The 24,792-nt window shown below is 33.1% G+C and overlaps 1 protein-coding gene and 1 long non-coding RNA gene across 13 annotated transcripts in view; both read right to left on the bottom strand.

Moving 5' to 3' along the window:
* Positions 1 to 1,052: 1,052 nt before the first annotated feature.
* On the bottom strand, positions 1,053 to 2,864 carry LOC127698231 (uncharacterized). The gene is made up of 2 exons (XR_007980775.1): positions 2,691 to 2,864; positions 1,053 to 1,509 (listed from the first exon to the last, which is right to left on the bottom strand). It is a non-coding gene; the product is annotated as an uncharacterized LOC127698231 (long non-coding RNA).
* Positions 2,865 to 16,390: 13,526 nt separating this feature from the next.
* LOC127736479 (band 4.1-like protein 2) overlaps positions 16,391 to 24,792 on the bottom strand; it is an 88,104-nt gene continuing 79,702 nt past the window's right edge. For 11 of the 12 annotated variants that reach the window (XM_052247176.1, XM_052247061.1, XM_052247312.1 and 8 more), the window contains 4 exons: positions 24,368 to 24,571; positions 20,445 to 20,540; positions 19,134 to 19,246; positions 16,391 to 18,403 (listed from right to left, as the gene is read on the bottom strand). In XM_052247176.1, the coding sequence (XP_052103136.1) occupies positions 19,148 to 19,246; positions 20,445 to 20,540; positions 24,368 to 24,571 (399 nt within the window). In that variant the 3' untranslated portion in view covers positions 16,391 to 18,403; positions 19,134 to 19,147. The remainder of the gene's footprint in view (positions 18,404 to 19,133; positions 19,247 to 20,444; positions 20,541 to 24,367; positions 24,572 to 24,792) is intronic. The other variant, XM_052247248.1, reaches the window with a different exon arrangement.

Below are 24,792 nucleotides of genomic sequence, written 5' to 3'. Positions count from 1 at the left end.
TGGAATTCATAGGTTTGATTGTCGGCATACCGACCTATAGTCCTATACACATTGGAACATAAAAGTTTGCATATTTGTTTGACATTTTCAGTTCACGGTATTCTTGCATACAACACTGGTGTACGGTGAACACTTATTTTTTTTTTACTTGGATATATACAAGATTTGATTGCCTGTATACCCACCTATGTTCTATTAAATTATAGTTTTACATACATTTTAGTATTGTCAAACCAAGCTGGTGTTCATTGAGCTAGTGTATTTGTGTAGGGTTTGCCTCCAGTCTAAAATTTCTGCATATTTTGTGGCACTTAATGGATATTTAGCAAGCTGAATGGTTTGCATTCTAACCAGCTGTATGTTGTACATGTATTCATATTTTAAATTGTAAAACTATTATTTTTCATCATGCTCTAAGTTAGTAACTTCAAGCATTGTGTCAAGAGGGGCGAAAGATACCAGAGGAACAGTCAAACTCATAAATCGAAAATAAACTGACAACACCATGGCAAGAAAAAGACAAACAGACAAATATTAATAGTACACAAGAAACAACATAGAAAACTAAAGTCTGAGCAACACGAACCCCACCAAAAACTGGGGGTGATCTCAGGTGCTCCGGAAGGGTAAGCAGATCCTGCTCCACATGTGGCACCCGTCGTGTTGCTCATGCTATTACAAACCCGGTAAATAGTCTAATTCGGTAAGTCACATTCATGAAAAGGGAAGGGGATTGTAGTTACGACGTAAGAAACATATCCGATATCATCTGTGAAACGGTTATTCCATAACGGTCAACCAACTCGTGATGGCGTCCGTATAATTTACGAAGGGATGATTTCAACTTCACCATTTGGAACTCTTGGTTAGAAATTGATGGAGAGAAAATGAAACTGTCTTAAAATCTGATATAGTTGGCAATATGCATACTAAATAGACAGTGATACAGCAAAGTGTTTAAGTCATTGTGTTTGCATCTCTGCCTGTCAACATGGTGTATGCCAAAGTTCTTGGGTTTTTTTTAATGCTTTTAGGGGGATGTCTGTATACAATTTGCTTTACAAAGATGTATGCCAAACATGCATACATGTATTTTAATTATCGGTAATGTAAACAATTTGCAATGATCTGTCTTCACTGCATATCATAAGTCGATATCTAACTGGATTAGCTAATAGATATGAAAATTAGTGAATTTATAGCATTATACTATGGTAAAAATTGTTTATAATGGCATATTATACACTGGAGTTGTAAAAATAAATCCTTCAATCAGGAAAGCCAAAGAATTGATGCTTTTTCTACATGTTCTAGGTGTCGTCCTTTTCTAGTGAAGCCATTTTTACTTTATTAGCAGGAACAGCAAAATGTCAGGTGTTGTTCATTGATGTCGTAGTTTTCTAGGAAGGCATTGGTTTAACCTATCCAGTCACTAAGAAGTGTTACAATTCAATTCATAAGCAACACATAAATAGTTACATGAAAGGTATAGCCACTGTTTGAAAAATGCTGAAACGAGAAATGGAAACTACATATTATATACATATTATATATATGTGTGAATATTATACACTTCACAACTTTAACATTATCACAATTACTGATTTTAGAATTTATATGAACTAAGGGTTCTTAGTGGTTGAATTGAAGTCGTTCCCTTGAAAGTATTTTTGTCGCCATGCATCTGATTGAAGATCAATGAAATATGTCATTTCCTTATAAACATTCATTTTTCTAATTTGAACACTCTTGAAATGTGCTGTTCTGATCCTTTCGCAATAAATGTATGTTTACTTTGTTTGAATTACTTCTTTTTTTGTTTTTTATTGCTCACTAAATTTTAAAATTTTCTGTCTGTCTTTCGATTTTGTTGATAGCTTTTCATATTACCCTGTTACAGTAACAGCTTCTTACATACACACATCACAGAATGCTGCAGTGATCATGTGACAAATGTACTGTACAGTTTTCCAAAACAAGGACACATCATACAACCTCCTTGTAAAAATAAGGAGATGTGGGATGATTGCAAATGAGACAACTATCCACCAAAGTCCAAATGAAGTGGATGTAAGCAAGTATAGGCAACTGTACGGACTTCAACAATGAGAAAAACCTATACTGTATAGTCAGATGATAAAAGGACCCAACATGAAAAATAAGAAACAATAATTTATAGCAAAATAATTTACGAAAAAGAAATACGACATACATGAACCAATGACAACTTCAACTACAGGATCCTGACTTGGGACAGGTACATAAAGACTAGTGTGGCCGGTTTTAACATGTGAGCGCTCACCCCCCCCCCCCTTTTTACCTTGGACTTTTGTTTCCCTAAAAGTTGTTAGAATAAGACCTGAATGGGTTAACTGAAGGGCATTGGCCATGCATTTTGAAAATCTGGATAGGTAGTCCAAATACTTATGACGTCTTGCAAGGCTATTTTTTTGGGGGGGGGGGGGGGGGGGGGGGGTAGCTTGATAGTAAAACAGCAGTAAATTTCGCCACATGATGTCTAGCATGAAATTGATTGAAGTGAACAAACCTCTTGAGAAAACAAACTTAGCGTAATCAATAATCTTGTATTATAGTTTTCAAGCCGGATTAAATCAGTCAGTCACTTCTAAAAACAGAGGGTGTTCTATGAAATTCGTGGAAAATGTACAAAAACAGCTAGGTTTACTTACCGTAAATGTATCTGACATTCTGTTTTGCTTCTGGTATATTAAAATTTAGATAATAGAGCGTATTTTTCAATGAATTGTCCATTTTCTTCTCCGTTACGGGAACTCCTTCATTGATCATTCACATTGTTTACATTTGTAAATGACGTCATATAGGAGTGCGTGACATAAGGTGTTATTAGGTAATTCAACGCAGATAAATAGTCCATTTGTTCTTTGACTTTTTATCATTTACCAATACAAAGTATAAAAAAAACATTTTGTTTTGTAATCAATTGCTATTATTTTAATTAAGTGTACTGGTAAAAAGTAACTCGCGTAAGTCAAGTGCTATCCGTCTATAATTCCCTCCGCCTTACGTCAGAAGGTCCCTGACGTCATTTAAAATTTTGTCAACAACTTGGAACCTTGTACAAATTATGATCGCCTCATTTTTCCGTAATTTTAATTTGCAAAAAACAGATAACTGTCTTGTCAATAAAGTGATCATAGTCGTGGAACTTGAGAATCGGTTTTCATTTTTAGATTTACAACAGTAAACGCTTTAAAAATACCGGTTTGCCTTGCAAATTAACGCTTTTCTGTTTACCTATCGGGAGAAAATATAGAGGTCAGTGGTAGGCTTATAGTTTAAAAAAAAAAATCGAAATCAGCGTTAAAACACAACTACTGAAGTAAAGGATTTTTTGGAAACACCCAGGTTCGTATGCTAGCATACAGACCTGCGAAATACAACATTTGATTCAATATTTGCCGTTCTGCATACACCAGGTTCGTATGCAGGCATACAGACCTGAGAAATACAATGTATACATAAATTAAATGTATACTTTAACATACACCAGGTTCGTATGCAGGCATACAGACCTGAGAAATACAATGTATAAATCAAATGTAGACTTTAGCATACACCAGGTTCGTATGCTGGCATACAGGCCTGAGAAATGCAAGTTAATTTATTACAATTCAGTTCAGCATACACCAGGTGTTCAATATGTCAGATTCACGATTTCCAAGTGCTTGATAAAAAGAAAAACGTGTTTTTCTTTTATTTTTCTCGTTTTTGCACAAGTTTGTCTTATGAGCGAAAAATCTACCTATTTGAGTACGAATTATGGCAAATGACCGTTAATGAGAATTTCTAATTTTAGATGAGAACGTGTTATATCCACCAATGAAAACAGTTTATACTCCCACGAAATTCGAACTGTAGTATTGAATGAGTATTATCCCCTTTTAGTATAGAACAATTATTGTTTGTTATATGAATTAAAAATCATAATTATACTGTATTGTCTTTATCTGTAACTTGATTAATACGCTTGAAATGAGCCCTATGAAAATAAATTATTTGTTTATATATTTTAACAGAGACCGTGATATAATACATTATTATATGTCTCTGGTATTATATGTCTCTGATTTTAATTAGAATTATTGGAAACAGAGACATATATAATACAATTTTGTATTATATGTCTCACTGTCGGAACCAATACTGACTCTGTAGTCGCGTAAATACAGCCTAATGCTGACACTTTCAGACAAATATGATCAAAACTAACATGTTTTCGAACATGGGCTCTGAGGCATAATAAATTTTTCATACAATTTTTAGCTGTCCTCTTTGAAGTTGGACCTATTATCGAACTGGCCTCCGGCTTTTAATAATATTTTTAATGCCATTTTTAGTTGTTCTCTTTCAAGTGATACCGATTATCGAAGTCCCAAAGCCGGCCATACATTACAAGAAACCATAATAAAACCTATTAAAAATAAATGTATGCCTCGATTAGTATTTAACATCTTGCTGAATTGAAGGAACATAAATTGTTACTCACACCGACCATTAATAATCATTACTCTTTTCAAGTGTGGAGGCATGTTTTTTTTTTTCTCAGGACAAACAATTTTTCTACTCTGATAAGAAAAAGCTACTTTTATTAATAACATACAGGAACAAGAAATGACATAAAGTAAAACAACATACGATACTGTGACAATTGTGACAGACAAGACGCCGGGCAACCAACAACAATCATTGAATTGCAGACTATTGACGTGGGGCCGGTACATATAGAATTAGTGTGGCGGAGTTAAACATGTTTCCAGCTCTACTCTCTCCTAATGAGAACACAGTAGTGTAACAACACAACATTATCCATCAACAAACTGTAAAAATCAGTTGCAAATGACTTAACCCAATATATCGACACGAAGAACAAATACTAACTAACAAAAAGATAGATATCCGTGATAATCTGCGACACAGATATTCGTGAAGTTAGAACGGTAAACCCAAGTCCTGATATGGAGTCCGTAAAGGACTAAACTTGACCATTAAGAACCATTGGTAGAATAGCTTCGTTGTCATCACCAACTCCTATCAAGAAACTCACGATAGAAAACACATGCCCCGGAAAACCATTTATACTAACTTGGAGAGTACAAAAAATATCAGGTGCTTCTTAAATGTTGCTGTATAGAAATGGAAACTTTACTATGAAAAATTTGAATTAATCTATTTCGTCGTTACGCTTAATTCTGACTAGATCCTCACTGTAAAAAGAAGATGTTGTGTATACGTCAATGAGACAGCACCCAAACACAAATAATCAAAGATTTCCAGCGGTAAATATGTAGTCTTCTACAGTAGTCACAAGTCACGGTCTAATGTCAGTACACAGCACGGCAAGCCTTAAAAATCTCCCATCAGCACCAAATTCTCCAAATAATTAAAGCAATAATATATAGTCAATTATAGAATTTATAACCGCTCATTACATTCTTACAATGAAAATCAGCCTTATATCTGCTAAATCAGAATCCTGAATATAACTATAGATAAATATAATCAACAAAGATCTAGAATTTGGAATGATATGGCTACAGTAATAATTTTTTGCGCAGACAAGATAAGGCAAGATGAACGTACAAACCGCCGAACCATTATTTTTGGCAAGCCTGTGCTTCACTGGTAGGCAATGCAAGCTACAATCCTCTACGTTAAATGCTAAATAGAGAGATCGTATGAAAAATTAGCCCCGATACGTAGCAAATATTCCCCCCATGAACTCTTTGGTTTCCATTGCAGCTTATTAATTATAAAATTCAAAGAGAACACCCTAAGTTCCAAACTGAGACCAATTCAGGAACCGGTCTCTTCAAAGAAGACCCAAGCTAAACTCTGTGGGAACACAGAAGAGAACCCCAAATATAAGCTAGCGTACAATGTGGGGACATGTTCCATTTTCATCTTGCCATATCCCGCTGGCTATACTGTAACGACTTATTTATTTTTAATTTACAACAAATTTGAAATGATAAAATACTGAATTAAAAGTCATACAGATATATATTGAAAATATGAACTGTCAATAATTTTGAAAATATGTCAATTAAACAAGAATTCGATTCGATTAACTGGTGTCTCATTCACTGGCAATATGGCACGTTCTTGTCATGCTGTCAGAGCTGTTTTTTCCAGTGGCGGTATATCCATATCTGTTTTACAGCTCTACATAACTGCATCCGATCACTTTAAAACCTGAAAAGTTTGAACACAGCAGCAGAATTTTTCTTATCTTTATTTTTGGGGGGTGGATTGGGAGGTGGGTGGGATTTTTAGCTAACTATGTTGGCAGCTTTTGCACTCGCCACTTGTTTAACAACGCATGGATTAAAGAGATAGACCGATTCATTTTCCAAAACTTTTTTAATCACGTGTGTACTTTAATTTGAGGATCTAATATATTTCTGAACATGTAGCTTAATCATATAATTATAGTTGTTTGTCTTGTAGATCATGACAAACTATTGCCAAAACATTGCAAACAATGAATGTAAGACACATTTGGAATTACAGCGACCGATATTAGAGACTTAAGTGCTTTCTATATTCACAGATTTAATTCTAGGAGCAAGCTTTCAGTCAATCATTTTGAGCGTTTTTTTTTAAGTGTGTCACTTGCAACTTTGTTTTGGTAGTCTGTAACATCGAAATAGAAGAGTGGTGTTATTTTCTTAAATCACTTTGATTGTATTTTTTTCTTTGTATATCGTTTTTATTTCACTAAAGGAAACAAAAAAAAAAGTTATGATTGAAAAGTCCACTGAGTCACTCATCTGGCAAAATTATGCCATTTTGAATCACGATAAATGTATTCCTCATTCAAGCGAAATCAAGACATTAAATCACATTTTTTTTCAGTTCCAGGCTACCTTAATATCTAAATTAGTTTAAAAGATAATAGTTATTTATGTTTTGATAATATGTTTAATAATAAAAGTAAAAGGGTACGCACTGAAACCCGGACTGGACCGGACTCTGGACCTGGACTGAAAATTTCGAAGCTGGTCCAGAGTTAATACTTTGAGTACTTTAAAGATTACTGTCGGGATAAACATATTTATTTTTAAACTATTATGAGGAGACAGGTTGCTAAAAAATCATGAAAAACAAATTAAAATAGTTTGTCTCCGTTACAATCTTGTATTATAAAAATAAGGAGATGTGGTATGATTGCCAATGAGTCAACTATCCATCAAAGTGCAAATGAAGTGGATATAAGCAATTATAGGCAACCGTACGGCCTTCAACAACGAGAAAAACCCATACCGTATAGTCGGCTATAAAAAGCCCCGACATGAAAAATATGAAACAATTCAATTGAGAAAACTATCGGCCTAACTTATAACAAAACAAATTACGAAAAACTAATATGACAGACATGAACCTACCACACCCACTTGCCAGTTTAGTTTTATTTAATTACAATCTTACTGTTTGGATTCTAAACTAATAACAGTCTTCTTCTTTTTCATTTTCTTCCGTTTCTTCTTCTGCTGTTTACTATAACGGTAGTTATAGAAGCCTCAGTTATAATCAATAAAGTCTGGTAATAATGGATCAGCTGTAGTTTTCATTTATATCAGGGGCGGATCCAAGATTTTGGAAAGGGGGGGCGAAGTATGTAAAGATTGCCGAGCGGAGCGAGGCGAAAATTTTTTTGGACCTTTTTTTGGCTAAAAAACATAAAATAAGTGTAAAATGCACTTTTTTAACGGTTCCTGACGTAAGGCATGTATATTTTATAGTTAAAGTGTAAGGGTTGGACATTTTTGATGCCGTATTCTCCCCATTAATTGTCTATTATAAAATGATTGGATGGATCCAAAGCTATGTACTAATATATTTGATGTGGGACTTGTCAGTAAAAAATTGACATGGAAAATTCTCGTTTGTTGTATGTTTAGTTAGCAGAACGTCACGGATTTCTTGTTGTAAACAAGATATACGCCGGGCTATTCAATGATATTTACAATACGACCGACAAGAGTTAAAAAAGACAAACAACAAATTTTTATCCAAATGTTTGGTTGAAATGTTTCACCCAACAAGGGAAGTGAGGGGTTTCAAATCAGCCAAAGGCTACGAATGAGTCTGAAATGACAACGAATACATGAATGACGGTCGACAAATGGAGACATAAAGGCCACACCCAGCAGGCAGGTTGCAGTCGGGCCTTGAAAAAGTATTCATTTTATCAGTTCGACGAAACAGACATTCCGGTCAGATATGGGATTTACATGCAAACCCACGGCCCCAAAAAAATTACGCCCGTTTTTTTATTCATCATGTACATTTAATGCTAAATAATTCTGTTGGAAATTTTTGTTTCTAATAGCAAAAAAAGTGAACAAGATTATTGTTTTCAATCCAGATACGGCCAGAATTTTTGTTAAAGGCAAAAATCAGGGTCAGAATTTTTTCTCTCAAACATCTCAGACTGCCCCCTCAAATCAAATGGTCCGTACCTTAGACTTTAAATCTATCTAGAGCTTATTGACTGGGGATCATTATTCAGCTATGTTATTAATAAGCTGCGGCATGTTGGGTTAAACATGTTTTCGTAGGTAAACAATATTGCTCCTGAACTTTTTTTTCATGAAAGTGTAATAGAGTATTTCTTTCTGTTCGGTGGAATTGTGAAATAGAAGTCAATAAATACGCTCTTGCTCAATCCTTTGTCGCTTTGAAGGTGTCATGCTTGTCATCCTCAGCCTAAGCAATGTGCTACTGTAATTTGAATTTCAAAATGACTGAGTGACGTTTTTTCGACGCACTGGTCAACTCCACCGTAGCGAATGGCACATGATTTTGACTTAATCAATAATATATTACAGTAAATACGAGCGAAACATATCTTTATAAGTAAAGAATTGCCGCATAAAATTAAATACGCGGAAAATGGCAAAGTTCACGAAGTCTAGTCTGATTAATCATTTTACAAAAAAAAAAAGTGCAAGCAAAGGGGGGGCGTACGCCCTCTACGCCCCCTCTGGATCCGCCACTGTATATGTTTATCAAAACTCTGGCAGACTGGAAATGGATTAAAACCTGGATTCAAACTATATTTCTTTTTATATATTAAAGGGATGAAATAACCCTTTTATAAGTTTATGCAAGGATACAACTCATTTGTTTATGCACAACCCAGTTACGACTTGTGACTTGACCTGAAGTAAATACATAATGTAGCTGGTAGGGAAACAACGGTTATAATTACTTATATTAAATATCTTTCGTAATTCCTTTTTAATCTTTTTTATTTATATGATTTTCGTTATTAAAAAAAACACCAATGAAACACATTTATCAGGGAATCAAAGAATAATTCAAATGTTGAAAAGTTGAGTCCGGCTTGTGACATTGAAATGACATCGGACTATACAAAACTGATTTGAAAAACTGAAATATCATTCAAAGACAATATTGTCGCAAGACTGAATTGTGACTATTTGTCTTACTTCTTTGAAAACCTATATAAGCCAGTATCACACGAGTAAGTGTTCTCTTTTTTATTTATCGAAATTCACGTAGAAATGGAATTTTTAGTTTTGAAAAATTCAGATAAAAATTTGTTTCGTTCTTGTCAATGCCGGTCATCAGGTGGCTTTAAAAATTACCAGGAGACTTTTCCTTATTTTTGTTACTAACAATAAACATCGAAAGTATTTGAGGTTTCACGTTGAACGACAGAGTGGTGTGTTCGATAGGTAGGCTAAGAGTAAAATGTATGCCTCGTATGTAGGAAAAAAGTCATTCATAAGAAAAAAGTCACAATAGTAAAAAAAAATTAAATAAGTAATTTGTATAAATGAATTTTTCACTTGTATTCTTTTCTTTTTCTTTTTTAAGTTATGATTTACATTAGAAATTCATTTAATCGTTTTAAAATGTTTGACTGTTTTCATTTTCTTTCTTTCAAGTGAGGCGAAAGATACCAAAGCCAAAGGGACATCCAAACTTATAAGTCGAAAATAAACTGACAACGCCAAGGAAAAAAAACCGAAAAAGACCAACAGACAAACAACAGTAAACAAAACACAACATGTAAAACTAATTTATTAAAAGACTGATCAACACGAACTCCACCAAGAACTGGTTCTTATCATAGGTGCTTCGGAAGGGTAAGCAGATCCTGCTCCACTTGTGGCACCCGTCGTGTTACTCAAGTAAACACAAACCTGGTGATAAGTCTAATTCGGTAGGTCACATTCGAGGAAAAGAGGACTTTTGTAGAATTTATATAATTTTGATTAATTCACATTATAAATAAATGAAAGAATATTCAAAAAACTTTATTCTAAGAAAAATATTTCAATTTCTTGCAAAGCGTTTATAGTGTTATATACATATATATATATATATATATATATATATATATATATATATACTCTGTATAGCCAATTGTAAGTAGATTTGCAGGAAATGTTAATTGCAAATTCGTTAAATTGAAGCCATATCATTAGTCTGTTGTTTTGTTTTATAAACTTGAAATCTACATGGACTGCATTTTGTTTATAACCAGGAATAGATTAATCTATTGTAATTCTATTGTACCTAGCACAATGTTTTATTAGAAACATTGAGAAATGCTTTCTTCCTGATTTGTAATATCTTCTGTGACTTTTTGTTCCTATCTATACCAAATGTGTTTGTCCCTACCTGTACCAAATGTGTTTGTTCCTACCTACACCAAATGTGTTTGTTCCTGCCTATAACAAATGCGCGTGTTCCTACCTATACCAAATGTGTTTGTTCCTACCTACACCAAATGTTTTTATTCCTACCAGTACCTACGCCAAATGTGTTTGTTCCTACCTACACCAAATGTGTATGTTCCTTCCTATACCAAATGTGTTAGTTCCTACCTACACCAAATGTGTTTGATCCTACCTATAACAAATGCGTTTGTTTCTACCTTCACCAAATGCGATTTTTCCTTCCTGTATCTGCACCAAATGTGTTTCTTCCTACCTGTACCTACACCAATTGTGTTTGTTCCTACCTACACTAAATGTGTTTGTTCCTACATATACCAAATGTGTTTGTTCCTACCTGTACCTACACCAAATGTGTTTGTTCCTACCTATACCAAATGTGTTTGTTCCTACCTATAACAAATGCGTGTGTTCCTACCTACACCAAATGTGTTTCTTCCTACCTACACCAAATGTGTTTGTTCCAACCTACACCAAATGTGTTTGTTCCTACCTACACCAAATGTGTTTGTTAATCCGTACCTGCACCAAATGTGTTTGTTCCTACCTGCACCAAATGTGTTTGTTCCAACCTACACCAAATGTGTTTGTTAATTCCTACCTGTACCAAATGTGTTTGTTCCTACCTACACCAAATGTGTTTGTTCCTACCTGCATCAAATGTGTTTGTTCCTACCAATTGTGTTTGTTCCTACCTACACCAAATGTGTTTGTTCCTACCTGCATCAAATGTGTTTGTTCCTACCTGCACCAAATGTGTTTGTTCCTACCAATTGTGTTTGTTCCTACCTACACCAAATGTGTTTGTTCCTACCTACGCCAAATGTGGTTGTTCCTTCCTACACCAAATGTGTTTATTCCTACCTGTACCTACACCTAATGTGTTTCTTCCTACCTACAACAAATGTGTATGTTCCTACCTATACCAAATGAGTTTGTTCCTACCTACACCAAATGCGTTTGTTCCTACCTAAACCAAATGTATATGTTCCTACCTGTACCTACACCAATTGTGTTTGTTCCTACCTACACCAAATGTGTTTGTTCCTACCTGCATCAAATGTGTTTGTTCTTACCTGCACCGAATGTGTTTATTCCTACCAATTGTGTTTGTACCTAACTACACTAAATGTGTTCGTTCCTACCTACACCAAATGTGTTTGTTCCAACCTGTACCTATACCAAATGTGTTTGTTCCTACCTACACCAAATGTGTTTGTTAATTCATACTTGCACCCAATGTGTTTGTTCCTACCTGCATCAAATGTGTTTGTTCTAACCTGCACCAAATGTGTTTATTCCTACCAATTGTGTTTGTACCTAACTACACTAAATGTGTTTGTTCCTACCTACACCAAATGTGTTTGTTCCTACCTGTACCTATGCCAAATGTGTTTGTTCCTACCTATACCAAATGTGTTTGTTCATACCTATACCAAATGTGGTTGTTACTACCTACACCAAATGTGTTTATTCCTAGCTGTACCAAATGTGTTTGTTCCTACCTACACCAAATGTGTATGTTCTTACCTACACCAAATGTGTATGTTCTTACCTAAACCAAATGTGTTTGTTCCTACCTATACCAAATGTGTTTGTTAATATCTACACCAAATGTGTTTATTCCTACCTACATCAAATGTGTTTATTCCTACCTATATCAAATGTGTTTATTCCTACCTATTCCTACACCAAATATGTTTGTTCCTACCTATACCAAATGTGTTTGTTCCTACCTATACCAAATGTGTTTGTTCCTACCTACACCAAATGTGTTTGTTCTTACCTACACCAAATGTGCTTGTTCCTACCAAAACTATATGTGTTTGTTCCTACCTACACCAAATGTGTTTCAAATTGTTCCTACCTACACCAAATATGTTTATACCTACCTGTACCTACACCAAATGTGTTTGTTCCTACCTACACCAAATGTGTATGTTCCTACCTATACCAAATGTGTTTGTTCCTACCTACACCAAATGTGTTTGTTCCTACCTATACCAAATGTGTTTGTTCTTACCTATACCAAATGTGGTTGTTCCTACCTACACCAAATGTGTTTCAAATTGTTCCTACCTACACCAAATGTGTTTATTCCTACCTACACCAAATGTGTTTGTTCCTACCTACACCAAATGTGTATGTTCCTACCTATACCAAATGTGTTTGTTCCTACCTACACCAAATGTGTATGTTCCTACCTATACCAAATATGTTTGTTCCTACCTACACCAAATGCGTGTGTTCCTACCTATACCAAATGTGTTTGTTCTTACCTACACCAAATGTGTTTGTTCTTACCTACACCAAATGTGTTTGTTCTTACCTACACCAAATGTGTTTGTTCCTTCCTGTACCTACACCAAATGTTCTTGTTCTTACCAACACCATATGTGTTTGTTCCTACATATACCAAATGTGTTTGTTCCTACCTACAACAGATGTGTTTGTTCCTACCTATACCAAATGTGTTTGTTCCTACCTATACCAAATGTGTTTGTTCTTACCTATACTAAATGTGTTTGTTCCTACCTATAACAAATGCGTGTGTTCCTACCTATACCAAATGTGTTTGTTCCTACCTGTACCAAATGTGTTTGTTCCTACCTATACCAAATGTGTGAGTTTTTACCTTCCATATTTGACTTTTTTCCATTTACTGCATGCCTCGTGCCTTACAGTTGAATGGACAGTAAACAATTCGTTGTTTTAAGCAATCGCCAATAATCTGTTTTATTATATGTTTCCTGTTATGTAAACATTTATTGGGGCTGTTGTGTCGTCATTGAGTAATAAAAATTTCGACTTGTGTACCAGGTGATATGTTAGGCAAGGTAATTTAGTCTCATGTTTTATGATTTTATTAACCCGTTAAAACCATATATTTTCAAGAAAAAAACATATTTCGGTTGTGAACATTTTAGCGAATTGATGGGATATTTTAGCACCAATGTCTTCTTCTCCTTCCAAATTCTGCCCACATTCAACATGATGAATATTCTGGCAAGTTGCGCATGATTAAAAACAGGTTAAAAACAGGATAAAAACAAATTGTTTTGTTGATTTAGTTTGTGGTTTTGTCACTTGAGACTTGAATATCTCAAGAGACTTTTGCTTTGGCGGTATCTGGTGGCAGTTTGTTCCAATCCTTGACGGTGTTTATGAAGAAGGACCATTTCCTACAGTCTTTGGTGGCTGGCTGTAATAGGTAAGTATGTTGTCCTGTCCGGTTTGAGCTTCTTGTTGGTTTTTGTAGATATTTATTCTTGTCTATGGCTACAAGGTCGTTTGTTATTTTGTAACTCATGATGAGTCGTGCTTCTTTTCGTCTTGATTGTAAGCTTTTCCATCCTAAATCATTTATCATGTTGCTGACACTTGATCTATTTCTATGTCTGCTGGTTACATATCATGCAGCTCTTCTTTGTACCTTTTCAATTTTATCTATGTGGTTTTGCTGGTACGGGTCCCATACTGTCGTGGCGTATTCCATTTGCGGTCTTACTAATATTTTATAGGCATGCTCTTTGATGGATTTGCGATGGTGCAGCCTAGGTATTTAGTTGATGTTTCATGCACCAGAGTATGACCGTGGAGTTTATAGTCCCACTTGATTGGCTTTTTCTTTTTTGTAACTGTGAGGACACTGCATTTTTCAGGATGGAACTCCATTTTCCAGAGATCTTCCCATTTTGCCAGATTGTCCAGGTCTTCTTGGAGTGTATGGCAGTCGCTGTCTGATGAAATTGTCAAATAGACCACAGTATCGTCCGCAAACAGTCTCACTGTGGAGTGTAAGCCTTCTGGTAGGTCGTTGATGTAAAACAGAAAAAGACTGGGTCCTAATACTGATCCTTGCGGTACTCCGGATTCTACTTTTACTTTGTCAGATGTTTCGCCTTCAACAACTACTACCTGGGTTCTATTGGTGAGAAATTCCTTTATCCATTTGTTTGTTTTACTTCGGGTGCCATAATGGTGTAATTTATGGAGGAATAAGCTGTGGGACACCTTATCAAAAGCTTTTGAAAAGTCAAGTATTAGCAGATCTGATTGTTTTCCGTTTTCCAGGTTTTTTGTGATGTCATCAATACATTCAAGGAGTTGTGTTTCGCATGATCTTTTACTTCTGAAGCCGTGTTGTAGTTGGTATAGGATGTTATTTACCTCTGCATGTTTCATGATGTTACTGGTGACTATATGTTCTATCATTTTGCAGCAAATACATGTTAGGGATATTGGCCTATAGTTAGCTACTATGTATTTCTGGCCTTTCTTATATGCCGGAGTGACATTTGCAGTTCGCCAGTCGTCGAGTATCATGGTTGCTGTTGTACATTTCTTTTCTGTAGAATAATTATAGTTTTTCAACATAGTTGTTAAAAAATCGCATTTTAAGGTCTATATGATTGGACTAAAATCAGCTTAGATAACAGGTGCCACATGTAAAGTAGGACCTTCTTACCCGTCCAGAGCACTTGAGGTCAACCCCAGTATTTGAATTGTTTATGTAATGTTTTGTAGACGGGTCTACTTTTCTTGTTTTTTTTGCTGTGATTCGATCATCTCTCTCCCAATAATGAGTTTTGATTCTACTTCTTTTTAGAGAGAGAAGTGATCTTAACGACCGATTCTAGTTTCATTGAGGCTGAAAACTCCTATAAGGAGTCTTCTGATAATTTTTGTGAAATGCAGAGTTAGTTGTTCTATACATTGAGAGCATAATGTACACTTCACCAAATATAGTTGACCCTTTGCTTATGGTATCTTAGAAACAGCCCTAACCATGAAAAAGAGGTCAGATAAAACCTGCCAGACAGACATGTGCACCTTACAGTCATTCCATATTTAGTTGACTTATAGAATCTGAAAATGGACTTTTGTATGCACCTGTCCTAAGTCAGGAGCCTGTTGTTCAGTGGTGGTTGTTTGTTGATGTGGTTCCTATTAAAGGGTTTCTTTTTTTTTATATAGATTAGACCGTTGGTTTTCCTGTTTGAATGGTTTTACACTAGTCATTTTGGGGCATTTCATAGCTTGCTGTTCTGTGTGAGCCAAGGCTCTGTGTTGAAGGCCGTACTTTGACTTATAATTGTTAACTTTTTACAAAATGTGACTTGGATGGAGAGTTGTCTCATTAGTACTCATACCACATCTTCTTATTTCTTGTTAGGATTAAAATGAAGGCTGGAAAATTTTTAAGGGATTTGGTCTTAAGGGTCCACAACAGTGTTTCTGCTAGTTTTGATGTATAGCATTTAATTTTTGTTGCAGAATGTGAGACATACAGTTTTTAATCAAGTGATTGCATAAACTATTTGTATAAAGCTTAATATTTCTGAGTGAAAGGATAACTACATTTAGTCTTCTACCTTCAGAAATATTAAGCTTTATACAAATACGGTAGATTGTGTTTTGAGGAGTGCCTGCTCCATTGTAGCTAGATTACATGGACTGATCAGTAGAAAGTAGAAAATGAGCTAGGGTAGTATGTGCTTCTGAGTAAAATCTGGTTTTCAGAAATTTCCATAATTTTTCTATTAAATTATGACAGGATTTTCCTTGATTTCACATTTAAAAGACAATTAGTGGATAAACTTCCTGAAATCAAATGGCAGAACAAAAATTAAAAATGTCATTTAAAAATTTATTAATATGCTTTTAAGAATAAAATGATGTTCTGAACAGCTGCTATAATATGTGGGGAAACAGACAAAATAAATAATGCCTTTTCAAGGCGACATTAAAACAACCATAAAATGTATGAAAATTTGCTTGTGACAACTACAGAAAGTTTATGACAGGACAGTTTAGCAGAATGACTAATTTTTCTTCACACTAATAATGATTAAAATCTGAGATTACTCGTTACCATGTACCACGAATATCAATTAATATGATATAACTCTTTTTTTATAGTAAAGTATTCCTTTATCTTGAGAAACATAAAAAAATAGCAAAAGGTATTTGATGTGATTAACAAAAACTCAATAATGGCATGGGTGTGAAAATTTGTCATTCTGCTACTGAAGAAGTACATCTTTCAATATTATTTGTGAAATATATTGTTTTAGGTAAAAACAAAATGTATGAGTAAAAGTAGTCCTCACTTTTCTAATAACGAAACGAATACAAACTGCTTTAGAATAACATGTATTAGAAACAAGAACAGATCTCACTGATTCGTTGGCTTAAAATAAATTCTTGACAAAAACTTCATAAAAAATAAACTTTTAAGAGATCAGAAGAATGTTGCAGCCTTATCACCTACAAAAGACTAACAGCAAGATAGAAGGCTTTATCTGTTTGCAAGCTTCAAAATCTATGCTACATGTACATCTATTTTAAAACATAAAGCAAATTCAAGTGAAACAAGCATTGAGCAAAATGCAACATAAAATAGTCTATATAAATAATTTGTAAATCTTCTTTGTCAAATAATTTCTTGTGGTAAAAAACAGAAATTTCTTTTGACCAAAGACAAATTTGCAAATTCATAAAATTTGTTATAACTACATTTCTATACAAAAACAAATTTATTTGTATAATTATCATCAACTGTTTACCGGCTGCCTCCCACACAACATTGATTCATAAATAAAATAAGCATTTTCAAATAGAATTATAAAAGAAATAAGAAAATGCACTTTTTTTGTAAAACATTAGAATTCAATAAAAACTATAAAATGATATATTCAGTAACAATATATCTATGTATAATATTTTAATATTTCATCATGTATCATATTTTCATTACTATTTCCATTTTCAGTGGTATGTGATCGATCCCTCTTATGAATACAATTTTGTTTTTAATTATTAAAATCCTCATTTTCTTAAATAATTTTAACAAAAATATAATAAAAATTTCTAAATCTCAATTTTCCTTTAAAATTAAACTGAATCAAACCTAAATGACTTTTGCTTCATGGATAAATGAAAACTAATGAATATTCAGGTTCAGAACCTCATTTCTTAAAAGGATCATAATATATGTCTTCATCACAAATGTGTTGATCAACGAAAGATAAAAAATAAATGGACTAAACATATATAAAACAAATGCATGATAAAAATGGATTTTTCTTTACAATTGATGAGCTATACAAAATATGTCATGATTTATCTATAATGATGTTAAAACAATAAAACTAAACACTTTCACATATAAATTATTGCATTTATAACCAGACTGGATTAGAAAAAAATGAACAAATGAATGTTATTATGAAAAAAAAATGTTTATAACAATCCTGAATAATTCCCCAGAAACCACACTTTTCATAATTTATTTTACAGAATTCTAAGCTACTGAAGGCAGTTAATATGACAGACACAACTACACTTAAACAGACAATCCTGGTATACTTATCAAATGAAAATATGAAACAATCAAATAAAACTATAAAACTGCTTATAATTTCAAATGTCCATTAAAATAACACTAACTGATTATAATTAACTTGGGAAAGGGAAGGTTGTTATTACATTTGACTTTTTTCTTTCTAAACCAGTCTGGTGCTGTGGTTTAGTACCACCAGTACAATATAACAGGCCAACATCTTATATAAAGAGCAATAAAACAAGTCTTTAGGCACTAAATGATCCTCTGTCTCTTCTGAAGCACTCCATTCAACACTTGCACCCTAAAATCAAATATAAACAATTAGGTCAATTTATGTTCTACGTATAAAGATCTTCAATAGAAAGGCTTGCCCAAATATAGCCTTTTATGCATAAAGCAAACATTTATCAATCAGCAGAAAAGTAAACTGCTAGAAAATTGTATTTTCATTTTTATTCTACTTATCAAAATTAGATCTAAAATACTGTCTTCAAAGAGACAGTGAAGCTAAATATAAACTGGCATCAGTAATTCATTATATCAACTCGATATACAAGTAATGATCAACTGTGTTCACATTTTGTAGTGCCCATACTTTAGATATAATTCTTCAACTTGAAGCCCTTGGAATAATTTAAACCATAGTCTGGTTTAAACTGCATTGTTCAGAAAACAATATCTCCCACTAAACTATCCCATGAGGTCTTATGCACTAGTTTTTAAACTTGACATCCTTGCTTTATATAATTTTCATAAATCCTTTAAAAATAGTTGATCAGCACTCACCAGACATTGCTGATTTTTTTTAATCTGTCAAGAATTGCATACTTGAGAGCACTTACAATGCAATTTCCTATAGAATTTATATATTTTGAGGGACATAACTCCGGTAAAAAAATAATTTATCAGTGCTGATTTTCTGACTCATCCCAGACATTGCTGATATTATGATATAACCTATCTTTCTATCATTAATAGTAATTACATATAGCTAGATTCCAATAACAGATATTAAGTAAAACTTTCCATACCTATGATGATGTTTCTATTTTTCTACTTCTTCAATTTGTCTCATGCATTCTATTCTTTCTACTGACAAATCTGGATTCATTTCTGTTACTGAACGGATAGCTTCTGCTAAGAGCTAAAATCAAATAATATAACACATTAGTTTATTGTTAGTATAATAACACTTAGCAATTTGACTAGCAGAATATAACAGTATAATAATCACTATGGAATATATACAGCACATTATAAATTCTTTTTGAAACTGTCTGGCATCTTTCATAATTCATTTCAATTAGTTTGGGCTAGTAACAAATGTTTGACCACATCATTTCCCAAGGTCAATGTCAGTACCAAGTCTAAGTATGACAGTTGATTTCCAGTGGTTTTATTCAATTCTGTGGTTATATTTGCTGGTTTTGGCTTTGAACTTTTCTTGAAATATGGTAAATTTTTTCAGTTTTTGAGAAGGGGAAGGGGTTTCTTATTTTTTAATGAATAATTAAATGCAATCACAACAGGCATCTGGGTACAGGACATTAATATTGTATTTGTCATTGTCTGACCTAAATATTTAATTTTTCTATCTTAATTCCACAAACAAAGCCCTACCTCATGTGTGTTACCGAGTTTTGAGTGAATTCATCAACTCTGATGCAACTCCTTATTTAAAAAGCCACTGGCAACATCTCAACATTAACACTTGCCTTTTGGTTATTTTGATAGTTAAATACAAATGTTGATATGAAAATGACAATACTTTAACGTGTAAGCTGTGCAAAATATTCAAAGTCAATGAACCATGACTGAAGGTACAGGGCCAATCAATCTCCATGGAAATAAGATGTGGCAATGCTAATACAACTACATACCAAACATCATTGACCTACCACTAATAGTTCCCCATAAACTGACCTAATCACAAACTAATACATGTAAACTAAGCAAAAGTTTCAAAGTCAATAGACCATGACTGAGGGGGCGGGGCTTAATAATCTCCATGGAAATGAGATGTGCCAATGCTAATACAACTGCATACCAAATATCATTGACCTACCACTAGTGGTTCCCCATAAACTGACCTAATCATAAACTTATACATTGTTGATGCCACAGCTGCCACCACCGCCGCTGCCTGAAACAGCATACCTATGTCTCGCTCTTTTACTCCATCAAGGCGAGACAAAAAATCACTGGCACTATGTCAACCTTTCATGTAAATTTCAAATTTTTTGTGCCAGAAATTTTCATTTTCAAATCCAAGGGACTCGACTTTTCCTGATCTTTTACCAAAGGGATATAAAATTTTCAGAGAGTTCATTTGAGAATCTTACATCATCATGATCTAAATCATCATCATCTCCTTCATCTGTTATCACAACCTTTTTCTCCACCCGTGTTTCTACCTTGCCATCTTTTTCTGTTTTATACTGTAAAACAATTAAAAATAGTATTACAAACATTGCCACAGTATTAAGAATAATCTGATCAAAACATACAGCTAAAAGCTTTTTGTATTTCAATGTCAATTTCCAACTCAAAATTGAAATGGTAAAATATGAAACGCAGCAAATATAAGTGGTACACAAATATAACAGTTCCTACCAATTGATATAACACAATCAAATATTAACCTATGTTATTGACCTGAATATTTTTAATGCTTTTCAAATTGTAGCAGCTTTAAAGAGGCCTGTCTAATAATTGGTTTACAGCCATATTAATGGTATACCTTAATGGTATATCTGTTAAATTCAGTACTGAACATCATTATCTCCAAGACAAATTCAAAAAATATATTTTTAGGCAGTAATGGTGTTATACTAAATTGCAAGAAAGTTTCAAAATAAAGTTGAATTTTTAAAATGTGAATATTTCACATAAAAAAACCTCATTAAATCATATATGACATTGTTATATCTATTAAGCATGCTAACACTGTTATACAAAGCAATTAGCTACTAATATCTGAAAAAGAAAGGAAAAGTTTCAATTTATCAAGATCTAAATGCATTTATAATAAAATTACTTTGAATTCTCACTTATCCTCTGTAAAATAACTTTTCTTTTTAAAATGAAAATACAGGAAAAGTTATTGAATCTACAAGATTTAAAACTATTTTTCAGATACTTTTAGGATAAAATTAAATGTTAGTAAAAATTACTAAAGCATTTAACAATCAAACAGTGTATTCTGAAATATCTGACAACATCTATTTTACCGATTTATACTACATTAAACAATATTTTGCGATTGTCATTTGAAATTACTTTTTTACTTCCCAAAAAAATGAATCATTGCAGAAAATATTATTTATTAGAGCAAATAATAGCATTTATGCTACATTATCTTTATCTCTTAAAATAACATTTTATAATTCTAAAAAAATATGCAAAATCTAACATTTTAATTAGTTTTCTAAAAATTATAAATAAGATAAAAAAAAAAGAAGCTGCAAGTCTCAATATTTAGCATCAATGCATCAAACTGATTCCAAGAAATTTAGGAGCAAAGAAAAGGGGTATGAAAAAGGTTTTCCCGTGCCACCACTATGATGAATGATCGAAGTACAGTTGTTTTCCACACCAGAAAAACTGCTTTTAAAGAAAAAAAAAATTTCTAATATTTTAATGTTCAATTGAGTTTCTGTGAATATATGCCGCATTAACATTGTAATTTTTGGGGAAATACAGAAATTATAATATTTCATCGATCTTTCCTCAATCATTAGGTTATGAAATTACTTCTGTATATGGTAAACAAATAACAGCTTGGTAGTACACATCTTATTTGGAATAATATTGTAGGCTTCATTGAAAATAATTCTTAAGCACAAAATTGGCAAAAAATATTCATGAAAATATCCAACTTTTCTAAACCAAATTTCAATGATGTTTTACTTGAATGAAAGTTCCAGATTTGAACATGTGTTTGTTAAATTATGATTCGAACACAATTTTATCTTGTTCCTTTTTTAATATTTTGAAAATTGGGGAAAAAAAAGTTTCTGTCAACATATTTTCCAAATAAAATGTCCAAGATATTTAAATGAGTGTCTTAATGAATGTCATAACAAATGGACTCCCAAGATCTAGTCTTCAAAGTTAAGCACCTTAGAAAAAGTTTCATTGATCTGATTTTTATTGCTTGGAGATTACAGAGACTAAGGCTGTTATATTTTGGATCACAGATCAAGCTAATGAATATATTTCTGAAAAGGAACCACTGCAATATCAATTAAGAATTGAATGCTTCTTTTTGTAAATTCATTGGGGTGTAAAAGCGTTGACCGAAGTACATTTTGTATGAAGCGCGAGATCGACGCTTTTACAACCCTATGAAATTACTAAAAGAAGCATTCAATACTTATAATTACATTTTTTCGCTATGATCATGAAAACACGATTACTATCATTTTTTTTTCTTTTATTTACCTGCGCACTTTATTGTAGAAACGTGTGTCATCATGTATGTTACAATTCATGAAATTCATTTTGAAATGAAGAATGACACGAGATTGCTGTTAGCCAATCAAAATAACGTATAATAATGAAACATACATCTAATGTAATTATTCAACTATAGACTGATTTGTTCCAAATGTTTAAGGAGTTTTTAAAGATGATAAGATCAAGAAAGTTTACATATGAACAGTGCTGCAAGACTATAAATTGTGGTTTTAAGTAATGACAAAATAATTAAATGTCAATTAAACAGAACTCAACAGTTACTTTTAAATATTTCTAGAAGCCCCTCTATATGGTGCCTTAGCAACCAAGGCCTGGAGCGTGTTTAATGTCTTGTAATAATAAACTGCTTCGCTGAGCGCAGCTAGATACGCCCGCAAAGGTCCAACCCTGAACAGTTGGGGCAAAAATGGACACAATATTCAAGCTTGATACAGGTCTGAACTTGGATTGTATTAAATATTTGACATATTATAGGTTTCTGAATAAATGTAGTCAAAGAACTTGAAATTGGTTATATGAATTGAATTTATATTCAATTAAAGATTTCTTTCTGTTGTGCAATACACTGTGCTGTTGCGCAATACTTAATAAATCTGTTGTCAGACTATAAACAAATAAAGTTCAATTAATTCTCAATGTCATATTAGAAATTTATGAAAATGTAAAGGGAGCTTACATCAATAGATATAAACAATTCACCAAAGTTTCATGAGAATTGCTGACAGCATTTTTGAGGTATTGTCCGAAAACTGGAAAATCCCCATTTTTTTAATGAATAAAACCCCATAACTCAGAAATGTAAAATGTAAAATTTATAAAATTCTAAACGGAGCTTACATCAATAGATATAAACAATTCACCAAAGTTTCATACGAACTGCTGAAAGCGTTTTTGATTTTTTTGTCCGAAAACTGGAAAATCCCCCTTTTTTTATGAATAAAACCCTGTAACTTGGAAACGTAAAATCTAAAATATATAAAAATTGAAAGGGAGCTCATGTCAATAGATATAAACAATTCACCACAATTTCTTGCAAGTTGGTGAAAGCATTCTTGAGTTATTGTCCGAAAACTGGAAAACCCCCCTTTTTTTAATGAATAAAACCCCATAACTCAGAAACGTAAATTCTAAAATTTATAAAAAACGAAAGGGAGCTCACGTCAATAGATATAAACAATTCACCAAAGTTTTATGCAAATTGGTTAAAACGTTTTTGAGTTAATGTCCGACATGTTGAGGACGGACGGACAGACGGACAAGGGTATACCATAATACGTCCCGTAAACGGGCATATAAAGACTATATGAAATTAAAATTTCTTCCTAAATTTTATTCTATTGTTAGCTGCTGTGAACTTGATCCTTGAAATTGAAACTTCAAAGAACCAATTCAAAACAAATTTCCTTCAAACAAATTGAACTTTATATTCTATTGTATATTAGTTTACTATGACCTGAAACATTGATCTAGTGAACTTATAAAAGAGAGGTAGAATATACCAAAGGGATTTTATTGAAGTAAGTCATGGTCATTGCTTCCAAAGAGGCAATATCCAAGTTTGGTCAAGATCTAACAGATGGCTCTGAAAAAATATGAACGCTAAAATGCTGATGCTTTTTTAATTCTATATATTTATTAACATTCCAGTTTGCATAATGCAACATGCTGATTTTGTTACTGCATTCTCCATTATACTAAAGTTAAAGAAAAATATAAACATACAAAGAGCAAAAAAAAAAATGTTAGTAATTAAGAAACCACAGTCTGCCTATACTGAAGAACTTACTGTGGTAGTTTCAATGGTTTGTGTTCGTGTACTATGGGACTGTGAACTTATCAGGATTCCATCTTCCGTTTCATAAGGATTACCGTCTTTTTCATATGTAACTGTTTGTGTTTTTGTCTTTACAAAAGGAACATTTTTCGTTGAAATAGGGATGTCATCCGTATTATTTTCATAAGTAAAACTTTCTGTAGGAATAGTTGGTGGCTGAAAAACAGAAAGATGGAATCTGCTTGAAGCTTACTATAGGCAGCGCAAGAACCTTTAACCTGCTGATAAACAAATATACTTGGCAGAGAGACAGAAATTGTTTAATCTAAACAGTGCCACAAATGCTCATGGAGAAATGTAGCTCATAAAAGCCAAAAACAATGCATAACACTAGCCATTAAAACCTGAAATAAACCATTCCAACAGCAAAAGCCAGG

This window comes from Mytilus californianus, unplaced genomic scaffold, assembly GCF_021869535.1.
Source record: "Mytilus californianus isolate M0D057914Y unplaced genomic scaffold, xbMytCali1.0.p SCAF_1, whole genome shotgun sequence".
Taxonomy (NCBI): domain Eukaryota; kingdom Metazoa; phylum Mollusca; class Bivalvia; order Mytilida; family Mytilidae; genus Mytilus; species Mytilus californianus.
Note: the sequence above shows the minus strand (reverse complement) of the source record. Positions and strands in the feature narration are given on the sequence as shown.